The 24,839-nt window shown below is 43.5% G+C and overlaps 1 protein-coding gene across 1 annotated transcript in view; it reads right to left on the reverse strand.

Moving 5' to 3' along the window:
• EXOC3L4 (exocyst complex component 3 like 4) overlaps positions 1–24,839 on the reverse strand; it is a 52,588-nt gene that overhangs the window by 23,459 nt on the left and 4,290 nt on the right. The window contains 5 exon segments of the mRNA XM_043986926.1: positions 4,386–4,481; positions 9,179–9,279; positions 13,795–13,917; positions 19,131–19,242; positions 23,870–24,500. Coding sequence (XP_043842861.1) covers positions 4,386–4,481; positions 9,179–9,279; positions 13,795–13,917; positions 19,131–19,242; positions 23,870–24,500 — 1,063 coding nt within the window.

Here is a 24,839-nt window from a genome sequence, read left to right on the forward strand (position 1 = left end):
TCAGATAATCACTAGCTATGTGATCCTGGGAAACTCATTTAATCTCTGTTTGCCTTAGTTCATTGCAAAAGGAAATGGCAAATCACTCCAGTACCTTTGCCAAGAAAACCTCAAATGGGGTCATGAAGAGACAGACATGACTGAAATGACTGAACAACAACAACATGTAATTTCTGGCTCTAAATCCTATGCCTACGAATGCCTTAGCCTAAAGTGTTTGGCCCTGCTTTGCTTGTCCTCTTGACCCTGTAGCATTTCTGTACGATATGCATCTCTACATTCAATCCACTGTCAAGCACTGATTTGATTACCTCCACTTCCCAAATGTATTCCCATCTTTTTATTCACACTGCCACCCACCTCATTGAGGCTCTTTTCACCTCATTTGGTCAAAGCTTTCCAGGCCCACCCCTATCTCCAATCTCCCCCTGTCAATCCATTCTTCCAAAGACTGGCAAAATAAAATTCATAATGCCTAGGTCTGAGCAAGACCATGCAACTGCTTTGTAGGTACTTTGTATAGGTAACTGAGAGTCTAAGCCTGGATCATTTCCATAAGACTTTCCTCATTGGTGGAAAGTTTTATGCAAATGGCCCAGGCCTGAATCCCAGGTTACATCTATTTTATGTGTAGTTATAGTTGCTATGGACCTGTTGCCTCCCCATTCAAATGGAAGGTCCTTGGGGGTAGAGAATAGTTCACGTTTGACTTTGTGACCCAGTGAATGACACCAGGTGCTTAATAAAAGCATGATGTCTGATGTCATTCCTTGCTCGACAACCTTCAGTGGCTCCCCATTTCTATCTTACTCCTTGCAATAGCCTGGCATTTAAGCCCTCTGTAGGCTGGCTTCCACATACCTCTTCAGGCTCATCTCATACCAGTCAGTACTCCTCTGTCTCATCAAACCCATTTCTTCATTATGCCATATAAACCTTAGGCTCATTTCCACCTTTGTTTTTGAGTTATTCCTCTCACCTGGAACTCCATTCTCTTTCCTTGGGCAAGTCCTTCTCTTGTCAAAAACCTGCCTCTTCCTTAAGGCTCACCTCCTTCAGGAAGCCAGCCCTGATTATGCCAGTGCACAGTGGTTCTTCCCCTCTCTGAATTTCTCTCTGCCTTACAACATCTCACACTGGCCTGAATTGGCTGTGCCCTACCCCATGTTCATGCACCTTTTTCCTCTAGCTAGACGACAAGCTTTCTGAGGGCAGGAGCTGGGCCTGCTTCTCTTGTCTGCTCCAGATTGTGATCTTCCTTAGGGAATGGCCAGGAATGGTTCCCTTCTATAACCCCCAATGAGCCAGGATTAGGAATATGAGAACTTAAAGACCTCCTTGAACTTCTGGCTGTAGAAGGTTTTGGGGATTCTTCAGTCCACTGATTCTTAGTGGTTGGGCTAGACCAGTGATTCCCAGAAGCCTTCTGCCACCTTGAGGCCTGAACTTGAATTGCAGTTAGGGGAACCATCCCCAGGAATAGCAACGAAATGAGGGCTATTGACCCTGTTTTGGTGGGAGGGAGGGTGGGGAAGGGGGAAAACTGGGGTGGGGGTGGGGTCTGGAATAGGTAGCTCATATGATGTGTTTAACAACTCCGATGGTATCCCTATCGGAGCTGGGGATGGGAGAGGAATCTTTCTAAGATCTAAAGTGGAAAATGACCTTTAGAGATCATCTTGTTAATTTACTTCATTTTATAGATCTGGAAACTGAGTCCCAGTGAAAGAGAGTGACTTGTACCACTAAATGGTAACTGTAGAGCTGGTGTTCACACTTAGGTCTTTTTTTTTTCCCAGGGCATTGAGGGTTAATTGACTTACCCAGGGTCACACAGCTAGTAAGTGTCAAGTGGCTGAGACTGGATTTGAACTCAGGTCCTTCTGAATCCAAGGCCAGTGCCTTATCCACTGAGCCACCTAGCTGCCACACTTAGGTCTTTTGACTTCAAAGCCTGTAGAGTGATGGATAAGATCTGGTCCCCTCAGCTCGCAGGCCAGTTAGGCAAGTGAGGGTTATTCCACCCTTCACAAGAAAGGAAGTCAGTAATGAGAAACTGGGGGAAAAAAAGTGTCAGATGGGGAGTGAAGGTGTCTGGGTGTCTGCCCCTGCCTCACTCAATGATCCTGACCGAGTTACTTCTGTCTCTGAGTTTCAGTTTCCTCATCTGTAAAAGGAGAATAAAAATCCTTGCACGTCTTCTTTCATAGGAGTATTGTGAAGAGAGTATTCAAAAACTATCAAGTGCTGTGGAAATGGGATCTGCTGGCATGGTGATCACCAAAAGGGGTAAAGTATCCCCAGGCAAAACTAAAGGGCATCTTTCTCCCTTGGCTCCTTCATTCCCTCACCCTGGAGGTGGAAATATGGCACTTGGACTTTTTCTGTGAGTTATCTTCTCTGGACCTCAATTTCCTCATCTGTAAGTTGAGATCATTGGCCCAGATCATCTCTCAGGTCCCTTCTACCTCTAAATTCTGTGATTCTAGTTCCTACCCAAACACGGAAGAGATAGAACTTCAGAACCTGAACCAGACAGGATCTGAGAGATGATCTAGGCCACTACTCTCTCATTGTTTACAGATGAGAGAACCAAAGCCCAGAGATAGAAAGGGAGTTAGCCATCATCGTGTAGCTAGTAAATAGCAGAGCCCGGGTTTGAACCCATCATCTCCTGACTTCAAATCAAGTGCTTTTCTAAGAAAGACACCATAGGGGCAGCTAGGTGGCGCAATGGAAAAAGCACCGGCCCTGGATTCAGGAGTTCCTGAGTTCAAATCCGGCCTCAGACACTTGACACTTACTAGCTGTGTGACCCTGGGCAAGTCACTTAACCCCCATTGCCCCGCAAAAAAAAAAAATGACACCATAGACCCTTTCTTGGGGTGGATTCCTCAGACGGGATGAAGGTGGATCACTATCAAACTCTCTAGCACCAAATCCAATGCCTAGAGGCCAATTTTTAATGATCTCAAGAGGATGAATGATTCTGGGCTCTAGGAATTGCTCACCCTCTCCCCTGGCATTTCACTCACGTCATTGGGTGACTGAGCTGTCAATCCAGTTATCCACACCTGGCACTGTGGTTAGACCTGACCAGGTCTTTCTCACCTCTCCTTGTCTGGACTGCCTGCCTATGAGCTCCTACAGAGCAGGGGCCTGGCCCAGGACCCAGACCTGTTCCTCCTCTGCCTCCTACAGACCTTAATGAAAGAGCCATGACAGCAACTCCTATTTCTTTGTTCAAAAGGCTGCAAAGTACATGCTACAAAATCATTATCTTCATGTTTCATGTGAGGCTCAGACAGTCAAAGTACTTCGTCTGAGGTCGCCCAGTGAATTATTGGCAGGGCTGAGGAAAATGGAATCAAAGGCACTTTTCCACTGAATCACACTAATGATGGATAGTTAAAAAGGAGGGAAGGAGAGAGGAGAGAAAAGAGAGACATTGGAGCATGAAGCTGAACCTTTATCTTCCATTCTCTCTACTAAATTGATTCTTGGGGGGGGGCAGGGCAATGAGGGTTAAGTGACTTGCCCAGGGTCACACAGCTAGTAAGTGTCACGTATCTGAGGCCGGATTTGAACTCAGGTCCTCCTGAATCCAGGGCTGGTGCATTATCCACTGCACCACCTAGCTGCCCCTAAATCCATTCTTAAATCCATTCTTCATACTGCTGTCAGAATAACCTTCCTTTTGCAAAGAGCTAGTCACGTTTCTGTTCTACTAAACAAAATCTTTCTTGGCTCTCTACTGAATGCCAGAGTAGGCTCTTCATCCAGATATTGGAGGCCTGCAGCCATCTGGCACCAGCCTGCCTTTCCAACTCTATCTCCTATTATTTCCCTCTACACATTTCACTCCAAACAAACACCTAATTTCTATTCCCCAGACATTCCCAGTTCTCTTCTGCCTCCAAGCCTCTGTTCATCCTGTCCCCTATGTTTGGAATGCCCTATCACCTCTCTCTGTGGTTGCTGAGTTCCTTATCAACAATTTCTATTCCTACTTTAAATCCCCATTCAAACACCCCCTCCTCCAGGAAGCCTTCCTCAGAACCTTTATCCCTGAGACTTCCTAGAGACCCGTTTTGCATCTCTCCAATACACTTAGCAGGTATTTCTGGTAGCTATGTCCTCATCCTTCTATCATGCTGTAAGCTTGGTGAAGGCAGGGACCATGGTATGCCTAAACTAGGCATCTCCCCCATTGGTGAGGGTGGTGCTCTAAACACAAGAGCTGCTTGATAAACTTGTTGATTGGAAGATGAGTTATGTGGGATCTTGATCTTGGGCAGAGACTGACCTAATAGCCTTCTTATAAACTCCTTCCTCCCCAACCCCTAGAGTATCCTCCCCTGGAATTCCCAGAAAACAAAGTCTACTTCAGTTCCTCGAAGGCAGTGATATAGGCACAGAGATAGGGCAGGAACAGGGTCTGATCCTTTGCAGCATCGGAGTCCAGGAACCTCTTCTCAAACCTGCATAGGGAGAGAGGGAAGGAGGGGGAAGAAATACTGTAGCTGCTTGCTCCAAAGCAGGGGTCAAAGAACCACAAGATTTAAGGGCAGAAGAGGAGTTAGAGACCATGGAGCTCAACTACTGAATTTTATAGAGGAGGAAATTCAGGCAGAGAAGAGGGGAAATGACTTGCCTGAAGTCATATAGAGAATGTCAGAGCCAGTATTTAAACTCAGGTCCTCTTAACTCCAAACCCATTGAATTTTCCTGATATGGTATGGTATAGTATGGTATGGTATGGTATAGTATGGTATGGTATGGTATGGTATGGTATGGTATGGTATGGTATGGTATGGTATGGTATGGTATGGTATGGTATGGTATGGTATGGTATGATATGAATGCCATGGGGCATTGGTAAAACAATAATAACAATTAATATTAATAATAAATGTTTGCTATTGATAATAAATATAAAATTTTGAAAGAAATATAAATATAATTTCTATATTATATATATAAATTTTAAAACAACAAAAAATACCCCAGAATACATTAGGGCAACACAAGAGTCCTCATTGGCTATGTGATCCCTGAGAAGTAGGAACTGAGTCTTAAAGAGCAGCATTGCTGTCTCCCCCAACCCCTCCAATTCGGAGGAGAAAATTCACAAAGAGGCAGGTGATGAAGGAAAGAGCAAAGGCTGCCACAGCCATATCCTACCTCCTCACCTTCCACCATGGCTAGAGACATAAACCCTTGTTAAGGGCTAAAATTCTAGCTAAACTGTCTAAAATATCTAATGAGTGGTCGCCAATAAATTATAAGCTTTAGCAAGAGTTAGACTTTTAAGCATTTATTAAGGAGAATAAGAATTTGGTTAAGAGAGAGAAAAAGGCCTAGATTCCTATCTATTAAAGCAAGAGCACATTTCTAGCTCCGCTCTCCACCAGAGTCCAAAGGAAAGAGCGCAAGACTGAGCACCAGTCTCTTCCTTCCTCCTCCCACTAGCCCGCGTCACTTCCTTTTCCAAAGAAAAGACTCCTGGTCTTGCCCTCAAAGACCTTCACTTCATGGGTGGAACTCTTCTACAGTAAGTCTCCAGCAGGTGGTGTCATTCCAATCGTTACACCCTGCAGATATCCACCCAGGACTGAGATGAGACAGAGACAGTAGCTGCTAGATCTTATGTTATTCTGACTGGGGTTCCACAGTACTTGAATTGTCTATTTCTGGCTACTTGCAATATTTTCTCCTTGACCTGGGAGCTCTGGAATTTGGCTATAATATTCCTGGAAGTTTTCATTTTGGGATCTCTTTCAGGAGGTGATCAGTGGATTCTTTCAATTTCTATTTTACCTTCTGCTTCAAGAATATCAGGGCAGTTCTTCCTGACAATTTCTTGGAAGATGCTGTCTAAGCTCTTTTTTTTGATCATGGCTTTCAGGTAGTCCAATAATTTTCAAATTATCTCTCCTGGATCTATTTTCCAGATCAGCTGTTCTTCCTAGGAGATATTTCACATAACCCTCTATTTTTTCATTCATTTGTATTTGCTTTATTGTGTCTTGATTTCTCATAAAGTCATTAGCTTCCATTTACTCAATACTAATTTTTAAGCAATGATTTTCTTCAGAGAGCTTTTCCATTTGGCTTTTCAAGCTGTTGACTTTTTTTTCATGACCCTCCTGTATCACTCTCTTCTCTTTTTCCATTTTTTTTCTCTACCTCTTTTACTTTATCTTCAAAGTCTTTTTTGAGTGCCTCTATGGCCTGAGACCAATTCATATTTTTCTTGGAAGCTTTGGATGTCAGAGGGTGTATTTTGATCTTTCTTGTCACCAAAGAAACTTTCTAGGGTCCACATTTTTTTCTGTCTGCTCATTTTAACTCCTTCCTGTTTCACTGTGGCTCCACGCTCCAGTGCTCCCGTGTCCCTCTCCCACCTGTGCTGCTGCCCAAATGCTTCCTGGGTCCGAGCATGGGCAAAACAACAGAGTCCCGTCTCAGTGCCAGCAGAGACCCCTGTAATCTCCTACTTGACTCCCTCACCATCCATGGGGCAGGCGCAGTCAAGAGGCTCTTCTGGAGTGACCTGCCTGGGCTGGATCTACATGGCGCAGCTGTGGGGCTGTGCTCCACTCTCACCCCAGCACAACAGACTTTTCCTGCCAACTTTATAAGCTGTTGTTGGCTTTGGGTTCATTTAAAAGATTCAACAAGTGAAAAAGAAGAGGGAGGCATTGAAGCATGAGAGTACAGGGCTTATTGTGAAAGACAAAGCAGGTCAATTAAATCTTACCCCATCCTTGTGTGGGTTCTGCTGCTCCAGGAATTATCTTATGACATTGTTTGGAGGTATTTGGAGAGGTTTTGAGGGAGAGCTCCAAGAAGTCACTGCTTTTCCTCTGCCATCTTGGCTCCACCCCCCCCCCCCAAGAATCCAACCATTCTGGAGAGCAATTTGGAACCATGCCAAAAGGCTATATAAACTGTGTATATCCTTTGACCAAACAATACCACTAGTAGGTCTATATCCCAAAGAGATCAGAAAAACGGGAAAAGGACTCACATGTATAAAAATATTTATAGCTGTTCTTTTTGTGGTAGCAAAGAATGGGAAATTCAGCAGATGCCCATCAATTAGGGAATGGCTAAACAAATTGTGGTTTATGAAAGTAATGGAATACTATTGTGGTGTACAAAATGATAAGCAGATGGATTTCAGAAAAACCTGGAAAGACTTAAATGACTTGATGCTGAGTGAAATGAGCAGAACCAAGAGAACATTGTACACAGTATCAACGGTATTGTGTGATGATCAACTGTGATAGACTTAACTCTTCTCAGCAATACAGTGATCCAAAACAATGCCAAAAGACTTATGGTGGAAAATGCTCTCCACAGTCAGAAAAAGACCTATGGAATCTGAATGTAGATTGAAGTATACTATTTTCACCTTTGTTGTTGCTTTTTTGTTCTTGTTCTTGTTTCATCTTTCTTGTGTTTTTTCTCTTTTGTTCTGATTCTTCTCTTACAATGTGACTAATGTTGAAATATGTTTAACATGAATGTAATATATAACCTATATCTAATTGCTTGCTGGACTTGGGAAGGGGGAGGGAAGGGAGGGTAGGAGAAAATTTTGGAACTCAAAAAAATATCTTTACATGTAATTTGGGAAAAAAGTTTAAAATAAAAATTAAATTAAATTTTAAAAAAAGAAAAAAGAAAGAGGAAAAAAAAATAGCACTTCTCTGTTGGACTTGTCCCAGCTAGGGATGCTAGATCTAAATGAGGGAGAAGCTTAATGAATTTTATATTTTATATACTTTTGAAAACAGAAATTTTTTTAAAAGCATGAAACTGGTTTCTCTTATGCTAAAATAGCAGTTGCTACCTAGTTAGTGGAGGGGAAGGGAGGGCTGGGTTGCCTTTGCCATTAGTCTGCTGCACATATATTCAGTGATTTCTATCCTTGCTGGGAAGAGCCTACCCCCTCCTCCTCCCACCAGATGGGCAATTTCCACATTCTAAAGATGGGAGTCAGAGAAGATGGAGGACAGGTTGGATCTCTGGTCCCTCCCTTCCTGCAGTTGTCCAACAGGTAAACTTCTCCATGTTACGCAGAGAATTCCTTACAGATATACTGCTACACAGAAAATATAGGTTCTGGGGGGCAGCTAGGTGGTACAGTGGCTTCTGGATTCAGGAGGACCTGAGTTCAAATCCAACATCAGACATCTGACACTTACTAACTGTGTGACCCTGGGCAAGTCACTTAACCCTCATTTCCCCCCCCAATATATATATATATATATATATATGTTCTGCTCCCAGCTCTGTCAGTAACTCTGTGTGACTTTGAATGAGCACTGTCCCCTCTCTAGGCCTCACTTTCCTTCTCTTCAAAATGGGGACATAATCTCTTTCCTCTCAGGGGTGGTGTGAGGGTCCATGTATCATGGGATTTAGAGATAACAGGGACCTTCAAGTTGACATATAGTCCATATGACTTTATTTTATAGGTGAATGAACCAAAGCCCAGAGAGGGCCTTTGCTCATTATCACAGAGGTAAGATCCAAAGCTAGATCCTTTGACTTTAAACTCAGGATACTTTCCACCCAAGGGCCTAAAGGAAATACAAGTGTGATGGGTTATAATAGCTATTTTAATCTTTAATCTTTAATATACCCTTCCCCCAGCCAATCCCACCATGGGCTTCCCTTGTCCCTTTCCTAATCTTTAGAAAAAGGAGGACTCTGTGGGTTGGGGGAAAGGAGGTAATTCTGACTGGGAAGCCTGCATTCAAGCACTCATGTCTGAGTCTCAAGCAATTCCTGGGGTTACAGATAGCAAAAATGAGACCTTGAGTGGCAGCTAGGTGGCACAGTACATAGAGCACCAGCCCTGGATTCAGGAAGACCTGAGTTCAGATCCGGCCTCAGACACTTAACACTTACTAGCTGTGTGATCCTGGGCAAGTCACTTAACCCCAATTGCCTCACCAAAATAAATAAATTAATTAATTTTTAAAAATGAGACCTTGAGTCCCCAAGCATCAGAGAGCACTTGGTAATATCTCCTCCTCCCCACTTCCTCCCTCCTCCTCCCCACCTCCCAAGGAAAGGCAGAGTCCCTGCTACACGTAATCTTGGGCCAGGCCCTCCATGCAGTAAGTAAGAGGCCCAGCCTTTGGGTGAATGTAGGACTGACCTGGGGATGAATTCATTCAATGACTGCTCCAAGATCTGTAGTGTGGTAGCCTCCAACCCCGAGGAGATGGCCCGGGCTGTGTTCACATGCTCCCCAACCAGCTGGGAAGGAGGCCAAGGAAGTAATACAACAGCTGTACCTGATGAAGACCCCAGTTTATGACCACCATATTTCCTCCCCCTTCAATCTATCCTTTATCATCCACCACATTAATTCTCCCCATATATTGATCTGGTGATGTCACTCCCCTGCTCCAGAGTCTTCCCTGGATCCCTATTACTTACAGGATAAAATTCAAATTTCTTTACCTAGTGTTCCAGGGCCATTACAATCTGAAGTCTTTGTATCTTTCATGCCTTATCTTCCTTCCACACACTCTAGATTTAATTGACCTACTCTGTCTTTCACAACAAGCCCTGTACTCTCATGCCTTGATGCCTCCCTCTTCTTTTTCACTTGTTGAATCTTTTAAATGAACCTATTCATCATTTAAAGTGCAACTCTAATGCCATCTCCTTCCCTCCTCTCCCCCTTCTCTACTCTCCATTTCATTTCTAACTCTAACCCCATATTCTCTGCAGGAACGATCTTGTGCTCAGATTTTTCTTTGAATTTTGTTTTAAACCTGGCTAATTATACTTATTGAGGCAGCTAGGCGGCACAGTGGTTAGAGAGCTGGTCCTGGATTCATCTTCATGAGTTCAAATCTGACCTCAGACACTTATTAGCTGTGTGACCCTGGGTAAGTCACTTAACCCAGTTTGTTTCAGTTTCCTCATTTATAAAATGAGTTTGAGAAAGAAATGGCAAACCATTCCAGTATCCTTGCCAAGAAAACCCCAAATAGGGTCATGGAGACTAAAAAATTGACTCAACAAAATATATTTATTATATAATATTGTATATTGTAGTTATCTATATTTAAATTTTATTCCCCTTCTAGACTGTCATGATGGGAGAGATTGTATTATTTATAGCAAGAATTTCACTCCGTATACACATCAGGGGCTTGATAAAAGTTGGTTATGGTGAAATAAACTGAATTCCTGATTACTTACACAGTCTGCCACTATAGTCAAACTAGCTGTCAAAGCTGTGTCCTCTTCTCAGATTGGGGTGTTCCTGCTGTCTCTGTTGACCCTAAGTCATCTCTTAGAGACTAGTCTAACCCCCATATCCCCCCAGAGACTCTTGCTCTGGGACTGGGTGACATAATGGGGATAACTGAGACTTCCTGCCACTGGGGGTAAGAACATGGTGCTTCTCACCCTGAAACCACTTGCTCTCCCACCATCTCGATTTCTCTTTGATTCTCACCATGCCGGCATAGGCTGCTAATAATAGCTAGCATTTATATAATGTTACCACATTTGTTTCCCTTCATAACCCTGAAGAATTGATGCTATTTTTATCCCCTTTTTACAAATGAGAAAACTGAGGATGAGAGAGTAAGTGACTTGCCCAGGGTCACATGACTATTGTTTGAGGCAGGATTTGAACTTGGGTCTTCCTGACTCCAAGCTCTGTACTCTATCCACTAGACCACCCAGCTGCCTAAAGATGATGGAAAGAGAAGTGAAAGCTGGAAGGGACACAGAAGACCAGAGTTTCAAGGAGAAAATGTATGTAAAACCTGAATTTGGGTTTGGAGATATGAGGCCAAGATAACTCTATTTCCCTACTATTTTTTTTTTGGCAGGGCAATGGGGGTTAAGTGACTTGCCCAGGGTCACACAGCTAGTAAGTGTCAAATGTTTGAGGCTGGATTTGAACTCAGGTGCTCCTGAATCCAGGGCCGGTGCTTTATCCACTGCGCCCCCTAGCTGCCCCCTCCCTACTATTTTCCATCTGTAATATGGGCATGTGGAATGGCAGACATTTGCAAAGATAGAAGAATCTCTGTTATTGAAGTGGCCTGGCTCTAGATCAGTGTGCTCTCTTAGTCTACTTTTATTTGGGGGGGGGGGCAGGGCAATGAGGGTTAAGTGACTTGCCTAGGGTCACATAGCCAGTAAGTGTCAAGTATCTGAGGCTGGATTTGAACTCAGGTCCTCCTGAATCCAGTGCCAGTGCTTTGTCCACTGTGCCACCTAGCTGCCTCTTCAGTGTGCAACACATACTCTCTTGGCTGCAGACATTCAGTTTCACATATAATTGACAGACTGCAATTTTTTTTGATGGGAAAAATAAGAATAAATAAATTATAAAGGTTTAAAATACCACTTATTTGCCAGGAAAATTTGGTGTTTCTGTGAGCTGATAATAAACTTCTCATATTACTCCTAAAGAAAGAGAAAGAAAGGAGAGAGGAAGGGACAGGAAGGGAGGAGGAAAAAGAGGGAGAAACTTGGCCTGAGTCAGAAGATATGTATTCAAGTCTTTATTGAGTTCCTCACTGTGACCTTGGACAAGATGTTTCTCTTCTGATCTCACCCCTAACAAAACACACACACACACACACACACACACACACACACACACACACGCACACGCACTCACACACACATGCACAATTACTCTCTCTTCCTCCCAGTCAGTAGAAATGCCAAATCTATTTTCTCTACCTTATCTGTTCCCATGCAACTATAATATTAATAGTTAGCATTTATATAGCACTTCAGGGTTTACAAAGTCCTTTACATATATTATCTCATTTTATCCTCACAAGAATTCAAGGGGTAGGTGCTATTATTATTCCCATTTTATAGATGAGAAAGCTGAGGTTTACAGAGATGAAGTGACTTTACAATGGACTGGTAAGGCAAGATTTGAACTCAGGTCGTCCTGAGTCCAGGTCCAGTACTCTGGTCACTACACCACTTAGCTGCCTTATAATCTTATAATACAATAAATAATAGCTTTTATTTTTATAGTATTTTCAGTTTTAAATGGACTGACCTCATGTGTGAATATATGAGAACACAGATATCATTATCCCGTTTTACAGATGAGGAAATGGAGGCACAAAGACGCTAGAATTGGGGGCAGCTAGGTGGCACATTGGATAAAGCAGGAGTACCTGAGTTCAAATCCAGCCTCAGACACTTGACACTAGCTGTGTGATTCTGGGCAAGTCACTTAACCACCCATAGCCCCGCCAAAAAAAAAAAAAAAAAAAAAAAAAAAAAGGATGCAAAAGATGCTACACAGAATCTTATAATCTTGGAGGCCAGAAGGGGCCACAGAATTGTCCAGTCTAAACTTTTTTTTTTTTGACAGTAAAGGAATCTTCCTGTACAGTCCCTCAGACAGGTACCTAGCATCTGTGATGCAGGTGATGGGGAGCTCAGTCTAACTTTCGGCAAGCTATTTGCATTGTGGGACAGCTACAGTTGTTTTTCCTTATACTGTGCTAAAATTTTCTTTCTTGTATAGCTTCCCTTCTGTGCTCTGGCCAAGTAGGATAATAAGCCTTAAAATGTATTAAGGGCTATCATGGGAAAGAGGCTTCCTCTGCTTGGCTCCAGAGGAGACAACTAGAGACAAGAAGTTGTAGAGAGGTAGATTTAGGTTCTATGTAAGAAAAAATTCTTGCCAAACTAAAGTTGGCCAAGTGGGTTTCCATAGTTAGGGGATTCCCCATAGCCCAGGCATCTTCAAACAAAGGTTTGAATACCTACTATTTCTTTGGGGTATCATTGAAGTGATTATTGTTCAGATATGAGCTAGATTAGATGGCCTCAGAGGACCCTTCTTCTGAAACACCCTTCTTTTTTTGGGGGGGGGTGAGGCAATTGGGGTCAAGTGACTTGCCCAGGGTCACACAGCTAGTAAGTGTTAAGTGTCTGAGGCTGGATTTGAACTCAGGTACTCCTGAATCCAGGGCCAGTGCTCTATCCACTGCGCCACCTAGCTGCCCCTGAAACACTCTTCTTAATCACAACTCTTCAAAATATTTTTGAGAGCCATTCTTTCTCCAAAGAAGCAATAAGGGGTAGTGGGCAGAGCGATGGACTCAGACTCCGGAGATGTGGGTTCAAGTTCCAGTTCTGATGATGTTTGACCCCAAGCAAGACACTTTAACTTTCAGAGCCTGGGTTTTCTCATCTGTAAAATGGGGGTGATAATATTTACACTTCTTACCCATGGGGATATTGTGAGGACCACGCTTTGTGACATGTCATGTGACTATGAGATATTATTACTGAGAATAGATTCTCCTGTGATCTTAAGTCTTCTCTTCTCCAAGGTAACCATTACTGAAGTTTATTTGTTATTTTTTAAAAAACTGATCATCACATGGCTTGGTCTTGAATACTCTATCTCATTTGCCCTCCTCCAAACCTACTCCAAGTTGACAATGTTTTTTCCTAAAAGTGATTTTTAGAACCAAACTCTGGATGGAGTCTGACAGGGAAGAGGATGTCAAAGATCATCACATTCCTCCTTCTGAACATCCCTTGTCCTGACTCTCTCCCTTTTCTAAATTATTTCTCACTTACTTGGGGGGAGTTTAGGCAAGTCACTTAACTTTTCTGAGCCTCAGTTTCTTCATCAGAAAAATGGGTATAATAATATTTACACAATCACCCAGTATTGTTATGAGGAATGTGCCTTGGAAATCTCAAAGTGCTATGAAAATAGAAACTGCTGTCAATTCTATTATTATTACCCACCATGTGAATGTCGATGGAGATGGGGGAGTGGTAAAGCCCCTGAAGCAAGGTGGGGCCCTCCCTTTCTGACCACTGGTCCTGCTCCAACTTCAGAATGCCATCAAAGCACTTGTTGATCTTGGTCTAAAGTGGAAAAGAAAAGGGGAAAGAAAATTTCTCATTCTCTCTCCTTCTTTCTTTTGCTCTCTTTTTCCCTCCTCTCCTTTCTTTCTCTCTCCTTTCTCTATCTCTGCCTTTGTCACCCTCCCTCCTCCTTCTCCTTTCTCTCTGTCTCTGTCAGTCTCTCTGTGTGTGTCTCTCTCCCCTATCCTCTGTTTCTCTCTCTCTTTCTGTTGCTGTCTCTCTGTCACAGTCTCTTTCTCACTCTCTCCCCTATCTTCTGTTTCTGTTTCTGTTTCTGTTTCCCATTTCCTCTTTTTTCCACCACCACCCCATGGTCCCTTTTATCTCTAAATACTTTGACCTAGCATTGCCATCGTTTGAAACAGACAGACAGACTTTTCCTTCCCTTGACTTTCTGTCAGTTTCCCCCCCAAAATAAAGCCTAATTTTGTGGGGGCAGAGAGGTTTATGAGAGTCTGTTTCCTGGTTACAGGTCATGGGTGGGAAAGTCCCAATCCTACTGGGAGAGAGAACAAACCCAAATACCAGGATACATCTGTGTCAGACCCAAGGTTTCATATGTGCTCACGGTACTTTGCCCTTTCTTTCCCTTGTCTGGTCCCAAAGCTAAGGGAGCCCTAGGCCCCTCTCTAAACCTTTCTGGTATCCAGTCCAAACTCTAACTGTATAGGAATCCCATGTACAACATTCCTTAGAGGGGGTTAATACAGCCTCTGTGATGCTAGAGGGCACAGTGAGCCTAGAGTCAGGAAGACTCTTCATGAGTTCAAATCTGACCTCAGATGCTTACTAGCAGTATGACCCTGAGCGAGTCACTTAATCTGTTTGCCTCAGTTTCCTCATCTATAAAATGAGCTGGACAAGGAAATGGCAAACTACTCTGGCCTCTGCCAAGAAAATCCCAAATGGGGTCACAGAGTTGGATATGACTGAGGAGACATAAGGCAAAGAGTCTTTGGGTAAAGACAGAGGCAGAAACAAAAGCAATGTGTCATACAGAGCACCTGAACAAAATGAGATCCTAAACCTGGCATGGAAGCCTGATATAGTAATAATGAGACAATGAATAATAACCGGACATCTGCTAGAGGATATTGTCTGCCAAGAACAGAGTCTCTGATAATATCTAGGTTAGCCTTAATGACAATATCACTCTTCAGAAGGTAGATGACTAACAAAAGTAACATCTGTTAGAGATCTGATTCTTTCAAGAAGGAACCAGCTAGGGGCAACAAGGTGGCACAGTGGATTAGAGCATCAGCCCTAGAGTCAGGAGGACCTGAGTTCAAATCCGGCCTCAGACACTTGACACTAGCTGTGTGACCCTAGGCAAGTCACTTAACCCCAATTGCCTCAACAAAAAAAAAAAAAAAAAAAGAAGGCACCAGCTGCTGAAACAAGGATTATGAGAACCCCACGAGCAAGTGAACCACCATCTAAGGTCCCTTCCAACTATCACATTCTTTTATTCTATCTCTGCATTTTTCTTGTCCTAAAAATTCATGAAAGCTTAAATCCCTGGGAATAGATGCAAAGCTCCCCTAGATACTCTTTCCTCTCTGGGTTTTTGTGACACTGCTCTCTCCTGATTCTCCTCCTAACTGTATGATCTCCCCTCCATCTCTTTGGCTGGTTTGTCATCCATCCCATAACCTCTAACTGTGGATGTTCCCCAAGATTCTGTCCTAGGCCCTTTTCTCTTCTCCGTCTACGATATCTGTCTTGAGAGACTCACCAGCTCCCACGAGTTTTACTATCATCTCTAGATGGATGACTCACTAATCATAGATCCAGCCCCATTTTCTCCTGCTCTTCAGTTCAGAACCACCAACAACCCATTGGACACATCACATAAGATGTCCTGCAGACATCTCAAATGCATCATGTCCAAAACTGAACTCACTCTCTTTCCTCTCGAACCCTCTCCTCTTCCAGATTTTCCTATTTCTGTTAAAGGCATCACTATTCTTCAGTCTCCCAGATTTTTAACCTTGGCATTATCCTCTCCCTCACTCCACCTATCCATTCAATTGCCACATCTTGCTGTTTGTACATTCACATCTCCCAATCCAACCCTTTCTCTGTACTCAGATAGCAACCATTTTAGTTCAGACCTTCCTCAACTCTCACTTAGATTAATGCAACAGCCTCCTGTTTGGTCTCCCTGCCTCATCTCACCCCTCCAGTTCATCCTTTATATGTCAAAGTAATTTTTCTTATGTGCAGATCTGACCATGTCACTCCCCTACTCAATCAACTTCAGTGACTCCTATTGCCTCTAGGTTAGAATACAAATTTATGTTTAACTTCCAAAGCCTTTCATAATCTGACCCCTACCCACTTTTCTAGCCCCATCAAATATTACTTCCCTTGTGATCTAGCCAAACTGGCCTTCTCTCTGTTCCTCACACACATATTCCACTTTCTATCTCTATGTCCTTGCTCTCTGCCATCTCTCCATACCTGCAATGACACCTCTGTCTCATAGAATACCTTTCAAGCTGTAGCTTAAGAACTACCTGCTACATGAAAACTTACTCAGATACTAGTGCTCTCCTTATGACTACTTCATATTTATTTATTTCGTATTTATTCCCTTTATATTTATTTTGCATGTAATTATATACATACTGGGCATTGGGGTGGCTCAAGGAATAGAGTCCTGGGGCTATAGTCAGAAAGACTCATTTTTGTGAGTTCAAATATGGTCAGACATTTACTACCTGTGCGACCCTAGGCAAGTCACTTAACCCTAGTTGCCTCAGTTTCCTCATCTGTAAAATGAGCTGCAGAAGGAAATGGCAAGCCACTCCAATATCTTTGCCAGGAAAACCCCAAATGGGGTCACGAAGAGACAGATCCCTTTGATAAATGATGAACAACAAATATACATACTTGTCTTCCTCATTAGAATTACTCTTAGTGAGTAGGAATTGTTTGGTTCTTTGCTTTGTATTCTCTGTGCCTCACATAGTGACTAGCACATAGTAGGCACTTAAGAAATGCTTGCTGGTTAGTTGAATCACAATAAAGGAGTTGGTGACCCGGGAAGCCGGTGCTGATGAATCAGATCTAAAGTCCAAGGTTGGATCGTTGACATGGGAGCCCTCAAAGCAGAATTATAGCCACCAATTTTGGAGACAGAGCAAGGACCACAAAGCATTCCTGAGGTAAGCAATTAAGCAAATTCAACTGGAAAAACCTCAGACCTCAGCACACAACCTTCTTTGGATGTAGACACTAGGACACATGAGGCCTCTGTTGGGGTGGCTACCAATTATAGATGGGGGAGGACTAGGGCAAGCAGAGAAGGATCTACTATGGGGGTATGGATGGTTCCTGGGGTAGGAAGAGTTATGGAATCACAGAATCTCAGATTTAGAACTAGAAAAGACACCTTATCCAACCCCTTCAGTTTTTAGATGAAGAAACAGAGGCCCAGAGAAGTTGCATTATTAATTGCCTAAGATCATACAGGTAGTGAGCAGAAGAACTGGGATTTGAACTCAGGCCTTCTGATTCCAAATCCATCTCGATCCTCCTCTCATAAAAAGAAAGGTGGTGGGGCAGCTAAGTGGTGCAATGGATAGAGCACCGGCCCTGGATTCAGGAGGACCTGAGTTCAAATCTGGCCTCAGACACTTAACACTTACTAGCTGTGTGACCCTGGTCAAGTCACTTAACCCCAATTGCCATGAAAAAAACAAAAACAAAAACAAAGGTGGAAGGACTATGGCTGTGAAATGTTGCACATATTGCATACAAAGGCACAGTTGTCCTACTGGTTTAGTTTTACTCAAATTTTTGTTTATTAAAACAGAAGATTCCATGCAGCATGGTGCCATATTGGGAAATGATTATATATATTTTTTAAAAAATATAGCTGAAAGTTAATTAGAGGAAAAAGGAACCTGGCAAAGAAGATTCCTGCTGGTGTAATTAACCTCAATATAACCCATTCCTGAGCTTGTTTACTGAGAAGAGATTCTTCATATCTCATCTAAATTTCTTCATAGGATGACAGCTTTTAGAGCTGGAAGGGAATTTTTTATTTGGGAGGGGCCGGGCAATGAGAGTTAAGTGACTTGCCCAGGGTCACACAGCTAGTAAGTGCCAAGTGTCTGAGGCCAGATTTGAACTTAGGTCCTCCTGAATCCAGGGCCGGTGCTTTATCCACTGTGCCACCTAGCTGCCCCACTGGAACAGAATTTTAAGGTCATTTAGTCTAACCCCACATTTTCCAGACAAGGAGACCAGGGCCTGCTAGGTGGTTCAATAGATAGAGCACCAGGAGTCAGGAGAACCTGAGTTCAAATCCAGCCTCAGACGCTTACTAGCTGTGTGACCCTGGGCAAGTCACTTAACCCTGATTGCCAGCCCCCCCCCCAACACACACACACACTGACTGAGAAGAAACTGAAGCCCAGAGACTTGCCATGGTGAAGCAAATATTAAGAGGAGAAGTTGGGATTTGAACTGATGTTCTCTGACTTCAGGTCCGCCACTCAACACCACACAGCTTAAGTTTGGGCTGCTGTCTCTGAAATGGCAGCATTCTCGAATCTGACCGAGGAGCTCCATATCAAAATCTCACAGATGCAAATCTCTTTGACTGGTCACAAGGATATCATAGTCACTGGGTGTTGCTAGCCCTCAAGTGCTCTCATTTACAGATACTGACTTTAACACACTGCCTTATATCATAGAGAACATCCGCTAAAGAGTGGTACCATTTGGGAGCATACTATTCCCACTAATTATTTCCTTGCTATCTAAATGTTGGGGGCGGCTAGGTGGCGCAATGGATAGAGCATCAGTACTGGATTCAGGAGGACCTGAGTTTAAATCCGGCCTCAGACACTTGACACTTACTAGCTGTGTGACCCTGGGCAAGTCACTTAACCCTCATTGCCCTGCAAAAATAAAAAAAATGAAATGAAATAAAGAACAATTTAAACAGCTAAAGGAATATCCAGTACTCCTGTGTAGGCTGTGCCAATACTATAAGAATTACGTTATCTAAATGTTGAGCTCATCTGTTTCTGCCTGATGGGGGTAAACACTGTCAGTACTCTCTAAATCCAGTCACCCTGAGCAAAGCCCTGATGACCCACCCACCACCTAGTTCCCTCCACATAGGAGGTGGCCATCCATCTACCCTCCCTTCCCCCACCCTGCCACCAGCCATGGATGGCCCAGCCCTTGGATCTTACCTCCAGGAACTTGGAGTAGTCACTTTCTAGTTTCTCCCACACCTCAGGTGCCAGCAGCTTTGGCATTGTAGTCACATCTAGTGGCAGGTCCAGAGAGCCCAGGAAGTCCTTGCTAGGAGGACACACAGAGATGGTCATAACCTTGATCTAGCTGTCACCCACAAATGTACCACTTCCATGTTCATGAAAGCTGAAATCCCCTTATCCGATTGCAATCTGTTGCCATTCTACTTCTCCCTCTTTCTTGCTTGCAACCCCAAATTCTAAATCCTGTTCTTCATTGACCTTGCCATGACCTCCAATCCCTCCATTCCTCAGTTTTTTCCTAGACCATGACCCCTGTATTGTCTGTTTGTTTGTTTTTTGGGTTTTTTTTGGTAAGGCAATTGGGGTTAAGTGACTTGCCTAGGATCACATAGCTAGTAAGTGTTAAGTGTCTGAGGTTGGATTTGAACTCAGATCCTCCTGACTCCAAGGACAGTACTCTATCCTCTGCTCCACCTAGCCGCTCCCCCTATTGTCTATACTCTTCTGCCTTCCCCATCTTGACCCTTTGGGGTGCTAGTTCAACTCTACTTTTCTCGTAAATTCCTTGCCCCCTTATCCTATGGAAAGTCTTGCCCTCTCAAGCCTTGGATTACTCCCACCACCACTGCCTTTGCTCTTACATGCTTATAAAGGCAAAAGTAATTTACATACAAATGAAGCTGGAGAAAATCATGAAACCATCCTTACTGGGTCCCCTACAAATTCATGTTACATAATCTCAACTGGCCCCTCACTGCATCAAGGCAATCTTTTTATATTTCTCTAACTGACTCACTGTCCCCCTCAATACAGTGTTTTTTTTGTTTTGTTTTCTTCACAGGGCAATGAAGGTTAAGTGACTTGCCCAGGGTCACACAGCTAGTAAGTGTCAAGTGTCTGAGGCTGGATTTGAACTCAGGTTCTGAATCCAGGGCTGGTGCTTTATCCACTGTGCCACCTAGCTGCCCCTACAGTGTTTTTTCCAAACCTTTTCATCCTTCCTCAAGGAGGGATGCATCCCTCTCCCCTCAACATTCTCACTTGAGAACCTCATATCATATTTCACTGAGAAAAAAATGGAAGCCTTTCATCAAGAGCACCCCCTTCTCTCCTCCCCTCCCACTGCCTCCTCCCTTACTCTTATCTGAAATGAAGAGGTGGCCTTTCTTTTTTTTTTGGCAGGGCTATGGGGGTTAAGTGACTTTCCCAGGGTCACACAGCCAGTAAGTGCCAAGTGTCTGAGGCCGGCTTTGAACTCAGGTACTCCTGAATCCAGGGCCGGTGCTTTATCCACTGTGCTACCTAGCTGCCCCCGAGGTGGCCTTTCTTAACAAGACAAACCCTTTACATACTGAAGTGATCCCACTTAATCACATCTTCTCCAGGAGATTGCCCATCCTATCAGTCCCACTCTCTCATGGATCTTCAATCTCTCTCTGTCTGCTGGCTGCTCTCCTAGTGCCTACCAACATGCCCATGTCTCCTCCATCTTCAAAATGCTCTCACTTGATCTGCCCATGCCTGATGTCTCCTCCCTTTTGTGGCTGTATTCCTTGAGTAGGCTACATATAATCATAGTGTCCACTTCCTTTCCTCTCTTTTCTTAATTCTGTCAATCAGGGTTAAGTGACTTGCTCAGGGTCACACAACTAGAAAGTGTCTGAGACCTGATTTGAACTCATATCCTCCTGTCTCCAGGGCCATCTTCTGGCGATTTTAAAAGGAGCTCAGAGAAGCCAGAAATTCTCACTTAAATGTCTTTCCTTTGTTAAGATTTTTATAGGGAATCCAAGGCAACAAGCAATGAATGGCAGACACAGGTGACTCAAATAAGAAATGGGAAGCATGCCAAGAGCAGAGAGATTAACCAGAAACCATGGCAACAATGGAATTGAGGACTAGAGTGGAGAAATACAAGAAGGGGGAAAGTACTCTCGGTACTCTTTTAAGAAACCCCATATATTCCTTCTCTCTAACCATTTAGGAGCTAGCTCATATTTCTGTAGATAGAGCACAGGAAGTCTTGAGTTTAAATCTAGCCTCAGACACTTACCATTAGACTGTAAGCTCCTTGAGCACAGGGACTTGTCTTTTGCCTCTTCTTGTATACCCAGTGCTTAGCACAGAGCCTGATCCATAGGAGATACTTAATAAAGGTATGTTGATTAATTACTAGCTGTGTAACCCTGGGTAAATCACTTAACCTCTGTTTGCCTCAGTTTCCTCAATTGTAAGATGGGAATAATAATAGCACCTACTTCACAGGGTTCTTGTGAGTCTCAAGTAAGAGTATTTGTTTAAAAAATAATAACAACAGGGGCAGCTAGATGGTGCAGCGGATAGAGCACTGGCCCTGGATTCAGGAGTACCTGAATTAAAATCTGGCCTCAGACACTTAACACTTACTAGCTGTGTGACCCTGGGCAAGTCGCTTAACCCCAATTGCCTCACTAAAAAAAAAAAATAATAATAATAACAACAGGGCAGCTAGGTGGCTCAGTGGATAGAGCACCGGCCCTGGATTCAGGAGGACCTCAGTTCAAATCCAGCCTCAGACACTTAACACTTACTAGCTGTGTGACCCTGGACAAGTCGCTTAACCCCAATTGCCTCACTAAAAAAAAATAATAATAATAATAACAACAGGGCAGCTAGGTGGCTCAGTGGATAGAGCAACGGCCCTGGATTCAGGAGGACCTGAGTTCAAATCCGACCTCAGACACTTGACACTAGCTGTGTGACCCTGGGCAAGCTACTTAACCCTCATTGCCCCACAAAAACAAAACAAAACAAAACAAAACAAAACAAGAAAATACCCAATAACAACAATGCTTACAGCAGCTGGCTCATGGTAGATGATATATAAATGCTTCAACTGCTTCCTTCCTCCCTTCCTCCTTTCCCATTTGTGAGACCCTGTCTGTTATGCCCGGATTTTCCCCTAGGGGAAAATCTCCTCCTCTACATTTACATATTAAATGAGCACTCCTGAAAAGACCTGGGAATTGAGAATCTGAGCCCAATGAATCCTTAGCACAGTAAGTGCAGCTTTCCCTTCCAAATTGTGGGGGTTAGGGACGTGGCACCCCCACAATCTGAAAAATCCGTGTACAATTTTTTGGCCCTCCCTTCATACCAGAGAAGAAGTCTGAATTTTTTCCTTTTTTGTGTGGGGTATTTACAGTATTAAAAGATAAAATATGTAAATAATATACAATATTCTATATCTATTTTATGCATTTCTGAGTTTCTAAATTTATTCTCTGTTTTCTGCTGGCCTTCATCTGTTGGATTCCACAAAACTCCTCAAAAATTCCCATTTAATTTCTTATGCCAACCATGATAGGGAAAGTTGCAATGTGGAAGGGATAACTGTACTCGGCTTACAGGAGCCCATACTGCCTCAGGAGACCAGAAGAAGCAAATGAATTCCAGAATTACTAGTATATACTAAACAGTGACCCAGGTTTCACCAAGAGTGGAAAAATGCCTGGGCAAGTCACTTAACCCTCATTGCCCTGCAAAAATAAAAAAATAAAATTTAATAAAGAACAATTTAAACAGCTGAAGGAATATCCAGTACTCATGTGTAGGCTGTGCCAATATTATAAGAATTACGATATCTAAATGTTGATCAATGTCCAGAGAGTGACTGAGAGGAGGAACTAAGAGACTCTAGGACTTTTCAACCTGCCTCACAACAAAGTGGTGAGGTTTTGCTGTTGTTCAGTTGTTTTAGTCATGTCTGATTCTTCATGACTTCATTTGGGGTTTTCTTGCAAAGATACCAGAGTGGTTTACCATTTGCTTCTCCAGCTCATTTTGTAGATGAAGAAACAGGCAAACGGGGTTAAGTGACTTGCCCGGGCTCACCCCGCTAGTTAGTGTCTGAGGCTGGATTTGAACTCATGAAGATGAGTCTTCCTGACCCCGGGTCTGGCACTTTATTCACTGCACCACCTAGCTGCCCCAAGGTGGCAAGGAAGAAAGTGTTATTGGCTGGTCTGAGTATTGTGTGGATTGGCAGGGTTAATGATTCTAAGTTACTGAACGCTATTTACATTACTCATTGCTAATATTCTGATTAAAGTTCTACATGATATATTCTTGGATGTATCACATGAAGTCTACAGCCAGCCTCTGCTCTAACAAAAGAGATGGAGGCTGAGCCAAGATCTGGTTGGCTATCACACATATAAACCTTATATCAATACAATAAGTAATACCTGTTGAATAGCTCCAATTCATCCTGCCTACAACTAGTGTGTGTGTAGTTGTCTCAATGTTGTTTCCTCCATTATACTGTGAGTTCCTTGAGAGCAGGGACTCTATTTTTGTCTTTCTTTGTATCCCTAGCACTTAATGCAGTGCCTGGCACATAGTAGGTTCTTAATAAATGCTTGTTGATTGACTTGCCTTACCTTGGCTCCCTTAGAACATAGTAGGCAACATGGCACAGTGGAAAGAACACTGGCTCAGGCATCAGAGAACCTGGCTTCAAATCCCATCCCATCCTTGGATACTTACTATCTACATGACCTTGGACAAGTCACTTCACTTCCCTGGGCCTGAGTTTCTTTACCTATAAAACAAGGAGGTTGGACTAAATAGCCTCTGAGGTAGATCTATGATTCTACATCCCCTCCAGCTCATGTGCCCCATGATTCCTCCCTCCACATCACCCTGCAAGTAATGAGGCCAGAGTGACTCACCTGCAGTAGACATTGGCTACCCAGTCCATTATCACATAAAGTTGCTCCAAGTCCTGAGCCTTCTGTAAGAGCTCCTGAAGTTGGGCAGACACAGCTCCATGGAAAGCATCCAAGTAGGTCTTCCACACAGGGAAGTCCGCTGGGTAGCAGGGTTGCACCTCTGTCCGGATCTTCACCAGGTCCTGCTTCACCAGGCTGCCAAGCTCCACCAGGAGGCCGGCCAGGCTGGGTTCCCTCATGTCCTGGCCCACCTTCCCCACCCGATCTAAGGTGCTCTTCTTCACTGCTTCCTCCCAGAGGTGTCTCCACTTCCGAGGGGCTCTCAGGAAGTCACTGTCAGGCCGGTCCTCTGGGTGAACCTCCTCCTCCTTCTCAATCAGCTGTGCCATGCACAACAGAGCCTCTGAGTCCACACTGGACTGGCTCAGAGTCTCCCTCACAATGTTCCTGATTTCGGCCGCCATCACATCATAATGAACACAGATGTCCATAGCCTGGCGAACATAGGCAGTTGGGTCATCTTTGAACCTCCCTGAGTGCTGGTCCTCCACAAGGCTGTCCTCCATTTGGCATAGCTGAGAAAAGGCTTTCAGCAGCTGCCGTTCAGTGATGAGATCGGAGACTGGCTTTTCTAAAAGCCCAAAGAGAATAATGGTAAGTACCTGGGGGCAGCGGACATAATTCCGCCTGGAAACCATGAGACCAGCCCTGACAGCTGATTTACTAAGTAGTCCTGGGAAAGTGACTTTCCCTGTGAGAGCCTCTGTTTCCTCCCCTATGAAATGAGGATAATAATCCCTGATTTATCTCATGAATTTGTTGTGAGGATCAAAGCAATTTAAAAAAAATTTATTAAGTACCTGTTTTGTAGGGAACAAAACCAATGGTCAGTTGTTTGTTTTTTTTTCAGTTGTGTCTGATTCTTCATGACCCCATTTGGGGTTTTCTTAGCAAAGCTACTGCAGTGGTT

Source organism: Dromiciops gliroides, chromosome 2 (assembly GCF_019393635.1).
Source record: "Dromiciops gliroides isolate mDroGli1 chromosome 2, mDroGli1.pri, whole genome shotgun sequence".
Taxonomy (NCBI): Eukaryota; Metazoa; Chordata; class Mammalia; order Microbiotheria; family Microbiotheriidae; genus Dromiciops; species Dromiciops gliroides.